Below are 11,452 nucleotides of genomic sequence, written 5' to 3'. Positions count from 1 at the left end.
ATGCGGAGACATAGAGAAGAACTCGGCAAGTACGGGAATCCAGCGCAACCAATTCAAAAGGGGCGTTAGTTCCTGCAGAGCGGACTAGAGGTCGCCACCGCAGTCACATGAGATCACAATGAAAACAAAAGTCGTTCGCCCGGCGCGCGGGGGAGGAGGAGCGAAGAGGGAGGGCGTCTTGTCGCTACTTTAGTTTTTTTAGGGGCCTTAACCCTCCCTGTCTAGGGTGCCTCGATGCGCGCCCAGTTCGGCTGACTGAACCAGCCAGCCCCCGCGTTTGTGGAGACCGCAAAACAGGTGATATCTCTTTGCGCTAGCTTACATTCCCTTTATCATGGGCCTCCTGATAATGGGTGATTCCCTCGCCCCTTGTCCGGGAATTCATACGGCCGAAAAGCATTAAATTATCTTTCAGAAGCTTCGAATGATGAAAATTTGGAAGAAACACTTCAACGCAAATGATGCGAATTACTCTTCGGTATACTTTTTATGAGCAATGTCTGCTGTATTTCAAACATTGATTTTAGCAAAGTCTGGTACAAACTTCGATTAAATATAATCACTCAGAAGAGATTAAATTAGAATCACTCATTACTGCGTAAACAAGCAGTTCGTAGTGGAATATTTTTTTTTTCAGAGATCCCGAGTTCATATGTGTCAAGGTCATAGTCTGATGAGCTTCCTGGACGGCTTGTGCACATATCTGAAGGGCCTATCTTGTGCGTCGGTGATTTTGTTTGCGTTGTTGATGAGCAGTATTCGCATGAATTTTTCGGCAATTAAAGTCGCTGATCGCTTTGCGTGGCTCTCGTCAACACACTCTGGACAGCTTAGTACTGACGCGCGTTCGAGCTGAGGCTCGACGAGTAGTTGAAGAACTTCAAGCGTATTCGTTCTTGTCAAGTCGTTTGCCGCGCGCTCAAAAAAATTCACTACATTGTTTAAGAGTGCAAGAAACTCTGGCTTTGGGTAGCATAGCCCGCTCCTGTCTTGGCCTTGCAACAGTGCATACAGAGGATCATCTTTTTTGCACGTTGTTGTAAATAGCATTTCATAGGATCCGCAACCAAAATCTGTTATTAAGTTAGCAATGTAGCCGCCAACGTATGACAAGCCCGAGTAAGTCACCGACCTTGGTGTAGAGGCTTGACATTTGCTTAGGTCTTCCAACTCATCGTGAAACTTTTCAGAGAGTGTGGCAGCTACTTGTTCAGCATCAGTACCGGGCGTCTCGGTTTCGTTCGGGCTTAATGACTTGGCCTTCAGAATCCGATCAAGGGCAGCCGTAACGGCCCTGGCATCCAGTTGATCGTTGCTGCCGCACATTTGTCGGATTCTTCCAAAAAGTGCCTCAATTGGATCACTATTTAATTTCTTCGTCAGCACATAACTGACGCCTTTTTGCAGCAAGAAGCGTGCCGTTTCCACAGTGGACTGCGTTGTGAAGAGCAAGGCTTGAAATGTCTCTTCTGTGAGTGCGCCGTTGCCTGAAGCGATTGAACATGACTGCACATTCCTTATGTATACACTGAACTCGTTTTCTAGCCACAGTAGACGATGATCGTACGTATTACAGATCGGCGGCTTGTAGCCACTTCCTGCATAGGAAGTATCATGTATATCAAACCATTCCTTTATCGTTTTCATAAAACGAATGGTGGCACTTGCTTCTTTAAAATAACTCGACAGGACCCTATCTCCACGGCTATTCTCCTGCAGATGCTGTAGCGCCGCACAAACCTGCGGTGAGAACACTTGAACAGCACGCAGCACGTTTTGCTTCTCCAGGTTCGAAGGATACACATGTTTCCGTGTTATGTTCCGAGCGAGTTTCACAGTCATCAGCTTCTGATACTCGTACAGCTTCTGAACGTGTGCACCAGTAATAACATCACAGCCATCCATGAGCTGCCTTTCGAGGAACTGGCTGCGGATATTTTTTATGACATGACACGGGTCAAAGCTAAGGAAGATGACCCGCTCGGGGTCATGCAGAGGCGTCACAAGTTCGCCGAGTAGTTATCGGTCACAATGTGAACGATGACAAATCCACACGACTCGACCGCGCCAATCACTTTCTTCGTCCATTGGTAAAGATCTTTTCCATTTAGCTGCTTCGTAAAATAATAAGAGCAGGGTATTTTATATTGGCTGTTAGTGCCACACAGAACAAAGCACAATACCCTGTTCGCTAAAATTCCCTGCGTGCTCGACGTGCTACTGTCGGGTCTGTCTTTAAGACCGAACACGGCATCTCCTTTGCAATCATAGATGTATTTTGGCTTTATGCTGGCTTCATCAATGATTAATGATGCCATATGCTGCCTGCTGCTCAGAAGTGACGCCTCATGAACAAGTCTTGCTCGCATAGCAGCACTCATTCCGGATGTGGTCGGACTTGGGCCCATGTATTTCTTGAGGGTGCATTTTGCTGGCAAATTCAGCAGCCTTGACTTTCGAGCATGATCGTAGCCCTTCGGTGAGAGATAATCGCCATATGATGCATTCTCGAATAACTTCTTCAGGATACGTCTGATGTTGCTTTCCGTATCGCTCTATTTGGTGCAGCAGGAATACCGCCTTTTTGTCTCCATTCTGGGAGTCCGCCACGATTCTTCTGGCCGAAGCGTGATGTTTGCATTCGCGATAGAATGCAGTGCATTGTTCTTCCATCGCGAGTTTTTCCACTAACTTCCGGCTCTTGGAACGGTGATATGAAATTTGAGAGCGAAGCTTTGAAATCATAGAAAGGTACTGGCTTGCTCGCTGGCCATCGTTGATTGTGGTTTGCGTACTAACGCTGAGTGCGCGTTCGCTGAGGCAGTCCGGCAGATTGCATTCCACAGGCAGCGATTCAAGCTGCTCAGCTTTCCGTTTGGTTTGTTTGGGCGCAGGAACAGCCCGAGCAGTAGGTTCTTTGCGGGGCTTTTTCGCGGGAGGCGCCAAATAGGGATAGCCTTCGAAAACGGTGGGGACAGCATCAGGCAAAAGTTTCTTGATGCGGCACTCTGGAGCGTAGTCGGTCGATAGAAAATGCTGGCTACACACGACCGTAGACGGCGACTTATCGTTGATCGTAAAATCCTTCCTTGCAATGTTTTTTTGCCATTTAGCGCACAACTCTCCGTCACTTGGAAACTGATGAAATGACACACCTGGACATTTCCCAGAGCGCGAACGGCAGAATGGCACGCAGCAGTACACCCCAGTAAACCATAAAACGTACCATAGACATCAGCAAGATATTTACGCTGGACATTAGACATCTCCATTAGACATCCATATTAGTACCGTTTACGAAATATCTACGTACCTACAACATGAAAATTGGGGTCCAGTTCACGTTGTAGGTACGTACTGCAGACATCACGCTCTACATTTATCAGATATTTGTGAACATGTAAGTATGCCCAGTCTACGTAGCCTAGACGTCTATATAAAGAGAATATGACTATACATAGATCAATATCCAGGTGAAAATTTCTAACTGGTTCCAGTCCTACTGTTTTAAGAGACACATTTCCCCAGACTGGAACCAGCTGCAATACGAGATGCAGCTGACACCTGTTACAATTCCAGATGGAATGGAGACCTACTGCAGCCCAGCCACAGACTTCCCCATGGAGTCGTCGGGACGTCCAAGCACTCCAGCTAGCTCAAATACAGTTGAGTAAGCGAGTACATAGCCATCATGGGAGCCCAAAACACTGCAGATGACTTCCTAGTGCGTCAGTATTTTATTGCGCTCGGCGCTTTCACTGAATCTTCTCGTTGAGCATAATCGTCAGGTTAACAGCTGCGGTGGCATCAATACTCTTCAGCCGAGCCCAATAGGCCAGGGTTGCTGCAAAAGAAAGCATAATTGTTCACTTTTACAGGTGACAAGAGAATGGCACAGCAACCACAACAAACAAACCCAGTAATTTACGCCACTTTTACCGACGCAAGTCTATGAAGCGTGAAAGGTTGCCCTTGCAGCACTAAAATGCAGTCGTGCTGAGCGGAGTGTGCTTGCACACGCACTTCGGCACACCATCCGAACGCATGCCCACATTTCGGTAGTAGAGGCCAGTTGCATACATCACCAGCCTTTGTTTCAATACACAGCGAGTTTGGCAAAACAGCCAAACGAGTGAGCGTAAAAATATAACGTGCCGATAAATGCGTTAGAATTTCTTCATTACGAACGCAAAAATAGCATAAAATACACTTCAATGAGTAAACTGAGACTGAGTACGCACCAAGAAAGGTCACGATCCCAGCCGGTGAAAACGACTTGTAGTCCTAATTCGTACTGACGGGTCCACTTCGCCGAGTAGTAAAAGCAAGCAAACTGTCTTCCTTCAGCTCCATCAAGGAAAGAACGGTTGAACAATCTCGCCAGCAATAATAAGGGAATAATTAATTCTGTGTCGAGGTTCTTCAAACACAATGTTCCCACGGAACACGATTGAAATCGCACACGCGCGCAGTGTCCGCTCTTTACTTTTATGTTACTCTATGGCCCACCCACGGAGCTCAGCGGATACCATGGAGGAAGGAAAACTAAGGAGAGGCCCTTCGTAATCCCAATGCATTAACGAGAATGTGGCGGAAGTGACGTCAAAATTTAGGCTTAAAAAGTCGGGCCACTAGCAACGTTGTCGTTGTTGCTAAGAAAACTCGGGCCACTAGCAACGGCGTACGGCGTCGTTAGCGTCGTTGTTGCTAGGGGCCCGAGTGTTTCGGTGGCGGTGGACGGGCTTTCGGCACGGTGCGTTCGGCCTTGCGTGTTAAAGTCTACATGCCTGGCGTCGTAACGTTACGCACGCATCTAGGATTGCTTTTAAATGCGGCAAATAACCGCTCATTTGATATCTTGTTCGTCAAACTTGGTGTCGTTACGCGGAGCGATCGATGCATTGAAATGAATCTCGCGAAAAGGTGGCACTCCGGAACCGCGCTTCGACACGCGAAGAAGCGTTGATTGTTTTGATCAGCGAACTTTCGCACCTCACCAAACAGCACAGAAACACGAAGCCGCTCTCGGCGATGCTGAGCTGCGTTTCGAAGGCCACACGGCGGGTGTACGGTAGCCCGAGGAGGATGGTGAGCTGAGCCAGCGGCGCGCAATGTCGTCTTTCTTCGCCTGGCGTCGGAAAAGGTTCACCGCACCTGTGCGCCGGTCTGTGTCTAGGTGCGTGTTTGCGGGGAGGGAGGTGTAGGAGTGTAGCGGCGAGCGGCGCGGTTTTTTTTTATACCTTTCTTTTACGAAGTGCTTGCGAGCCGCGCGCGAAACCCACCCCGTAGCTCGGTGGAGAAGGAAGATAGTGAGGAAAGCCGAGCCAACTTCCGGTTGCAGGGCGGCTTCACAAAATGTGACGTCAGGGCCTCTCCTTAGTTCTTTTCTTCCTCCATGCGCGCTGCGCGACTAAAATCCGCCGGCAATAGGAATGTGAGGTTGTCCCTAGGTTTCCCTGTTGCATTGAACTGCATGTGTTTTGAAAGTACCTAAAAGAAGACACAGATGTCCCTAGTTGGGTCTAACCTGTCACCAGGATTTTTCTTTTGCCCTTTTTCCACTTTTGCCTTTGTCGTCAGCGCAGCGCGAAGATCAACATGCCGGGCAGCGTGCGCGGAGTTGTCGTTGGCGACAACCAGGTGAAGTTTCTCGAGAGAGTCCGAATCCCGCTGCAGAATACGGTGAACGTCGTCACCTTTAGCTTCGGTGGAGCCACAACGGAGACGCTGCCAGATCTTGTCCGGGGAATTCACCTTCGGCCTCAATTAGATTTCATTTGTGTTTACGTGGGCGGGAACGATTTGTTCGTTCGAAATAGCGATACAGTGTCAACGATCGTTGCACGCCTCGAGGTAAGCCACTTTTACTGATGTTCGTCATGGTGCGCCGCGTTTTATAGTCTGGAAGTGAAGCACTGGTGTGTGGGATCTGTTTTGTGTTTAAGGTCATATGCTGCTTTGCTGTTCGAAATCGGCGACAGAGGATAAAATTGCTTAAAACAAAGTACACATTTTGTCCGCGATTGTACTTGGTTTACTAGTTGCTACAGTGTGCAGATGGGGCTAACCTTTCTCCTTCCGGAGCAGTTCATTTTTCATGTATGCTTGTGTTGTTTGGTGACCCTCAATGCGGGAGCTTGTTTTCGCAATGCTGTGAAAGTGCAGCTTAGTGTCGTAGTTGTCTTTGAAACTGTAGGTCTCGTTCTGTATAGAACTTTCAAATAAAGCTGGGAGCTGTGCATGTCATCGATGCTGGAAGTGCTGAAGAGGCAGATGTGGAAAACACGTGCTTGCACTTTGCATTCTTCTGCATTCCTGATGTAAAAATGGTCTTGCAAAAACAAAGCATTGTTGTTCACTGCTCATGATCCAATATTTTCTATGCAGGAGATTGTGGCAGAAGTGAAGCAGTACGCAAGCCACATTTTCGTCTACAAGATAGTGCCCCGAGGGGACGAACTGGGGCGAGAAGGAGGCTGACCGCCCTCACCTGAACAGGCTTCTGGTGCGGCGCCTTTCCAGGCTAGGTGCCACAATTCTCAACTTTGATGTAAGCGTGTTTTACATTCCAGAAATGTCCTGTACTACTTATTCATAGCTTGCACTGATGTCACTGAAAGAAATTCTAGGATATGCTTATACCACTAGCTCCTGCAGTATGCATTCCACATCATTTCAGCACGGCAGCACGCTATATATCGGCAGTCCAAGCGCAGCAGTAGCTGTGGTAGGAAACACCCGACGAACAGAAATTTTCTCGCTGTGTGAGCGAACGAAGGCGCACTGAACAGAGCAATAGAGCTTGCGTGTGGTGCGCATTTAACGAGCCAACTTTGACCACAAAAACCGCTACCATCAAGTATGGGGTGCATTCTTCATAACAGGTAAATTTGCAACTTCAACTGTCGAGTATGTGACAATGGTGAAGCAAGGAAAGCGCCAGTGGTTAACCGGATGTTTTTTGTTGAAATGGTGACCACTCAAGTAGCTCTAGGAGACAAAGCTTGACTGGGCCCCATCGCTTCATGCTTTGTGCCAAGCATGAAAATTTCGCATAGTGCCAGCACACAGTGAGACAATACACAGTGAGAAGAGGCAAGCTGAGGCCCATGCAAAAACAGCATGCGAAGGCCAACGTAGCAGGGACGCTGATTTAGCCTTGCGTAGGGTGCCTTGATGCATCGTTCCATATCAAAGCAGGTAGATGACGACAATGAGCGATTGAACTAGTGGAAGCAGACGAAGACGACAACGAAGTTCTGGCAGTGTTCTCGGTGCCGCTCGGAGCTGCTCCCTTCGCTTGTGTAAATAACAATATATTCTTTCCCGCAACAATATCGAGGCACCCTAGCCATGCGCTGATCTTTTTTCATCCCGCCCACAGCTGACAGCAGAAATACATGTTTTTGTGAACTGTCTATTTTTTGCAGCAAAAAAGAAACTAGCATTTACTGGCAGTGCAATATTAACACCTCGAGATGAGCTAACCCAGCTCAAATAGCCTAAGAGTAAAGAAAGTTTTCCACTGACCTCTAAAGTAGAACTTCGCGTTCCTTGAGCTTGCATTGCTGATGAGCTCTCACCTATGCACTAACATAGGAATTGTGCGATTACAGTGATTTGTGTACTTTCAATCGACGGTCGCAAAGTAGCTGACAAAGTGTGTATTCAGTGTCCGCAAACAGGCTAACGCCTGCGCTCTTCTCTGCTTCCAGTCATGAGGGGCCAATTTTCTTGCACTGTCGAACCTTTTCCTCGTATTGAACGTGCACTGACACGATCAGTTGCCATTTTTAGCCCTAGTGAAAGGACTGCGCATTCAGAAGAGAAGACATTTCCACGCACAGAGAGCAAAGGAGTTGGTTGCAGCACAAAACGCATCTGTTTATCCACATCTTGAAGCATGCGTGGCAGCCAAGTGGTTCGTAAACATGGCCGCCATAGCAGTGATATCAATGACGTGACATCATGACCAAGCTATGTATAGCCTAGGATGGTTCACACTGTTCTCAAAGCAGTGTTGCAGATCTACCAATGCAGTGTACTACCAGCAGACAGCAATGAAGCTCACAGCTTGCATGACTTTTGCAGAGTTGTTCAACCATCTGATAGCCACTCGATTCTAGTCTCCATACATGTCATCATTTTTACATACCTCTGCTTCTTCTCGGCAGTATTGCGTACGTAACCTTCATTTCCAGGAGCACCTCTGACTTTCACTTCCTTTGTGCACGCAGATATGAGGTGCATTCAGTGGTAAGCTGGAGCTGGAATTTTAAATTTCTTGTACAGAAGGTTTAATCATGGTACTAAAATAATTACATTGCTAGTACTCAACACAGCCCTCTTTTAAGTTTTTTTTTTGCCAGTTCTTGGCAAGTGCCTATATATTCTGAGGAAAAATTATTATTTCAAATCGGTTAGCGCAGTTCATGCATTCCTGAGTGAACTTTGTTGTTGTGGGACCTCATTACGTTCCACCTCATACATTACCTCATACATTTTAAAGCAGGACTGCCCTTTCACAGAGGCCAAGATCCTCGGTCCGTGGCCACAACAGTCAACTGCCCTCAAGGCTTACAAGGCACTCTTTCGCTTTTTGAGAGCGACTGCCTTGATTGACAGACTGTGATTATTTCCCTTTACTTCTCTCTTTCCTCTTTAACTCCCCTCATTCCCTTCCCCTGTGCAGGGTAGCCAACCGGAATCCTTTCTGGTTAACATCCCTGCCTTTCCCTCTCTCTCTCTCTCTCTCTCTTAAAGCAGGACAAACAACAAGCAAACTCGGTGGTGTGAGGTTGGTCGAATACAAATGATGTGGGATGCCCCAAAACTGCACTTTCTCAATACTAGTTGACGCAGTCTGTGAAGCAGTTTGTGGCGTAAAATAGTCGCGGCGGAGACTGTTGTTGGCAGCCAGTGCCATTTCCAGCTTATGAAAGCTCTATTCAGTCAAAGTTGCTGTTTTGTTATTAGAACACAGTAATCAGTCGATATAGGCATACTTCACTTTGACCTTGGTGTTCTTTTCAATTCTGTTCGCAGTCTTATGTCTGCAGCTGTATACATCAGCAGTCTTTATAAGCCATTGTATGGGTGAAAGATTGTGCCCTCTAGTTTTGCTCCCATGCAGTTACTATTTGGAATATTTCTTTCAATGAACTTCCTCTTTTCATCTGCATGTGATGAAACTGCACCTGCTTTGTCTCTGGCTACTGATGCATGACAGGTGCGTGCCAGTGGCCTGAAAAACCTTGCCATTTTTCTGTATGCCTCTTTCCTTAAAAAATTACATAGCTCGTTCAAAATATATGTAAAGGTACTGGTGTTGAATGGTAATGGCCTGTACAACCTGCCTGATCAAAATTATGCCTATTTTTCTAGCACCTCTTCCTGACAGCTCAGCGAGAGCCAAACCTGGAGATGCTTGCTGTGGATTGGTACCATGTGTGCCGTGTTTGCGGCATACAAGCACTGGCTTTTGTTTAGAGCCGGGGAGTGGCCGCCCTCTTTGGTTCGCTCGAGCATCGTGGCAGGACTGAGGAAGATGCAGCCCGGTTTCAAGCACCGTTTTTTATTTTATGTTGGGCCAAGGGACACCACCGTGGAGGATGTGAAGGATTCAGATTTGGGTTCTAACAGTTCTTTGAACTGCTTCAGTGAAGTGTTAGAACAGCTCTTTGAACTGTTAACAGTTCATTGAATCCTAACCTGAACCTTGTAAGTGAACAACATGAACTGGTGGGCGAGTTGGTCTGACATATCTAGTGAAGCAGCGCTACGGCACAAGGCCAAGGGAAGAAGAGGACAAACACAGCGCTGAACTGACAACAAATGTTTATTCCGGATGCTAACAGCATATATATACTCTTTTGCACCTTAGAAAAAACAAAGAAACAGAGAGCAGCAGAAAGTATCAATCCCAGTCACTTTGCGCATGCAGCTGTATCGCGTGTACATCGATCATTTGAAACCAGGAAGTTGTGCTCTTTCACCGAGATGGCAACGGAAGGAGTGCTGATACAATTTGCACCCAGCTTCATGATCTCAGATGCCTCAATAATCTCTCGTGTAAGCTTATCCTTGTGTTTGGTAACTACTTGGCTGTTTTTGAATTCTGGGTAACACAAACAGTCACGACAGTGAATACCTATGTGGCGGGCCTCGTTCTTAACATTGTTTGCATGCTCTTTAAGTCTTTCATTTAGACACCGGCCAGTTTGGCTGATGTATGAACCACCACACGTCAACGGGACTGAATACACCACGTTGTCTTGGCATGCCAAAAACAGAGGGAACAGAGGAAATTTGCTCTACATGCGTAGAGCAAATTTCCTCTGTTCCCTCTGTTCTCCCCTTGAGTTCTTCAGCTGTCTTGAGGCCTTCCGGTTTCAAAACAAAATCCCTCTACGACATCTCCCAGCAAACCAAAAACCTCTCAGAGACGTCTAGCTAGATGTCTCAGAGAGGTTTTTGGTTTGCTGGGTCTGTGATGTTGGCACCCGAATCAGAATTGGCATGCACTTAGTACGCTTTTACCTGTGCCGTTGGCAAGTATGCCTTTTGAAAGTAGCTGAATCAACGACACCGAGAAACTGGTCACTTTTTCAGGGTCTCGACCTATGCCACATGGGGATTACACCCATGCACATCTTACATGCATTTGCTTCCATGTCTGTAACTGCACTGCTTGTGCTGCATTTACATAGTGATGATTCTTTTATTGTACCGCAGAGGCAGCCTAGTGGTCTGAGCACCCGCCTCGCATGCAGGAGATGTGGGGTTCCATCCCCATTGCCGCCGGGTGCCCACCGGTGATACAATGGGTTCAAGCATCCCCTGGCCCAGTGCTCGGCTTAATCAGGGTGAAATTCTTGGGAATTGGTCTTTGACCCCACCTTGAGCAAATGAAAAATACCTTGCGCCATGGCGCTCTTTGGCCGCAGATGCCCTTGCACCATAAAAATTCACTATCATCATCATCTTTTATTGTGTATGATAATTCAGCATCAAAATGACATGTTCATTGTGCCCAAAGGCCCTAGATTTTTGTGCTTTAATGAATTTGAAAGGTAGAGATGTGGAAAATGTCAGTGTGTGTAGTGGTGAAGAAATCATGACTATGGTTTTGTCAGCGCTTGTGTGTGTCGTGTGTCCCTTCTTGTCCGTGTCTTAGTGCGCGCTGTTCCGGTGAAGCAGCGCTCGTGTGTGTCGTGTCTCCCTTCTTGTCCGTGTCTTAGTGCGCGCTGTTCCGGTGAAGCAGCGCTCGTGTGTGTCGTGTCTCCCTTCTTGTCCGTGTCTTAGTGCGCGCTGTTCCGGTGAAGCAGCGCTCGTGTGTGTCGTGTCTCCCTTCTTGTCCGTGTCTTAGTGCGCGCTGTTCCGGTGAAAATGAGTTACCAACTTGCCCAAGCATCTGTTTTATGGTTTTGTGTTTTGAAGCCGTGGTCCTTGC

At 47.3% G+C, this 11,452-nt stretch overlaps 1 protein-coding gene and 1 long non-coding RNA gene across 4 annotated transcripts; one reads left to right on the top strand and one right to left on the bottom strand.

The window, feature by feature from the left end:
• Window positions 1-586: 586 nt before the first annotated feature.
• LOC149349370 (uncharacterized) lies at window positions 587-9,976 on the top strand. 3 transcript variants are annotated; one of them, XR_016290055.1, is made up of 3 exons: window positions 587-3,665; window positions 6,388-6,550; window positions 9,385-9,976. XR_016290055.1 is itself a non-coding variant. In XM_089578287.1 (2 exons), exons 1-2 carry the CDS (start codon window positions 5,599-5,601, stop codon window positions 6,478-6,480), a joined length of 348 nt encoding a protein of 115 aa, XP_089434413.1. In that variant the 5' UTR covers window positions 3,680-5,598; the 3' UTR covers window positions 6,481-9,976. The 3 variants fall into 3 exon arrangements, 1 of the variants encoding a protein (XP_089434413.1); XR_016290054.1 differs by lacking the exon at window positions 587-3,665 and adding an exon at window positions 3,681-5,853; XM_089578287.1 differs by lacking the exon at window positions 587-3,665 and adding an exon at window positions 3,680-5,853 and having other exon boundaries at window positions 6,388-9,976.
• On the bottom strand, window positions 3,719-6,704 carry LOC149349371 (uncharacterized). The gene is made up of 2 exons (XR_016290056.1): window positions 4,242-6,704; window positions 3,719-3,844 (listed from the first exon to the last, which is right to left on the bottom strand). It is a non-coding gene; the product is annotated as an uncharacterized LOC149349371 (long non-coding RNA).
• Window positions 9,977-11,452: the final 1,476 nt, after the last annotated feature.

The sequence above is a fragment of the Amblyomma mixtum genome, chromosome 3 (genome assembly GCF_055824585.1).
Source record: "Amblyomma mixtum isolate Tamu chromosome 3, ASM5582458v1, whole genome shotgun sequence".
Lineage (NCBI taxonomy): Eukaryota > Metazoa > Arthropoda > Arachnida > Ixodida > Ixodidae > Amblyomma > Amblyomma mixtum.
The sequence above is the reverse complement of the archived record's forward strand: the minus strand, read 5'-3'. Positions and strand labels throughout refer to the sequence as shown.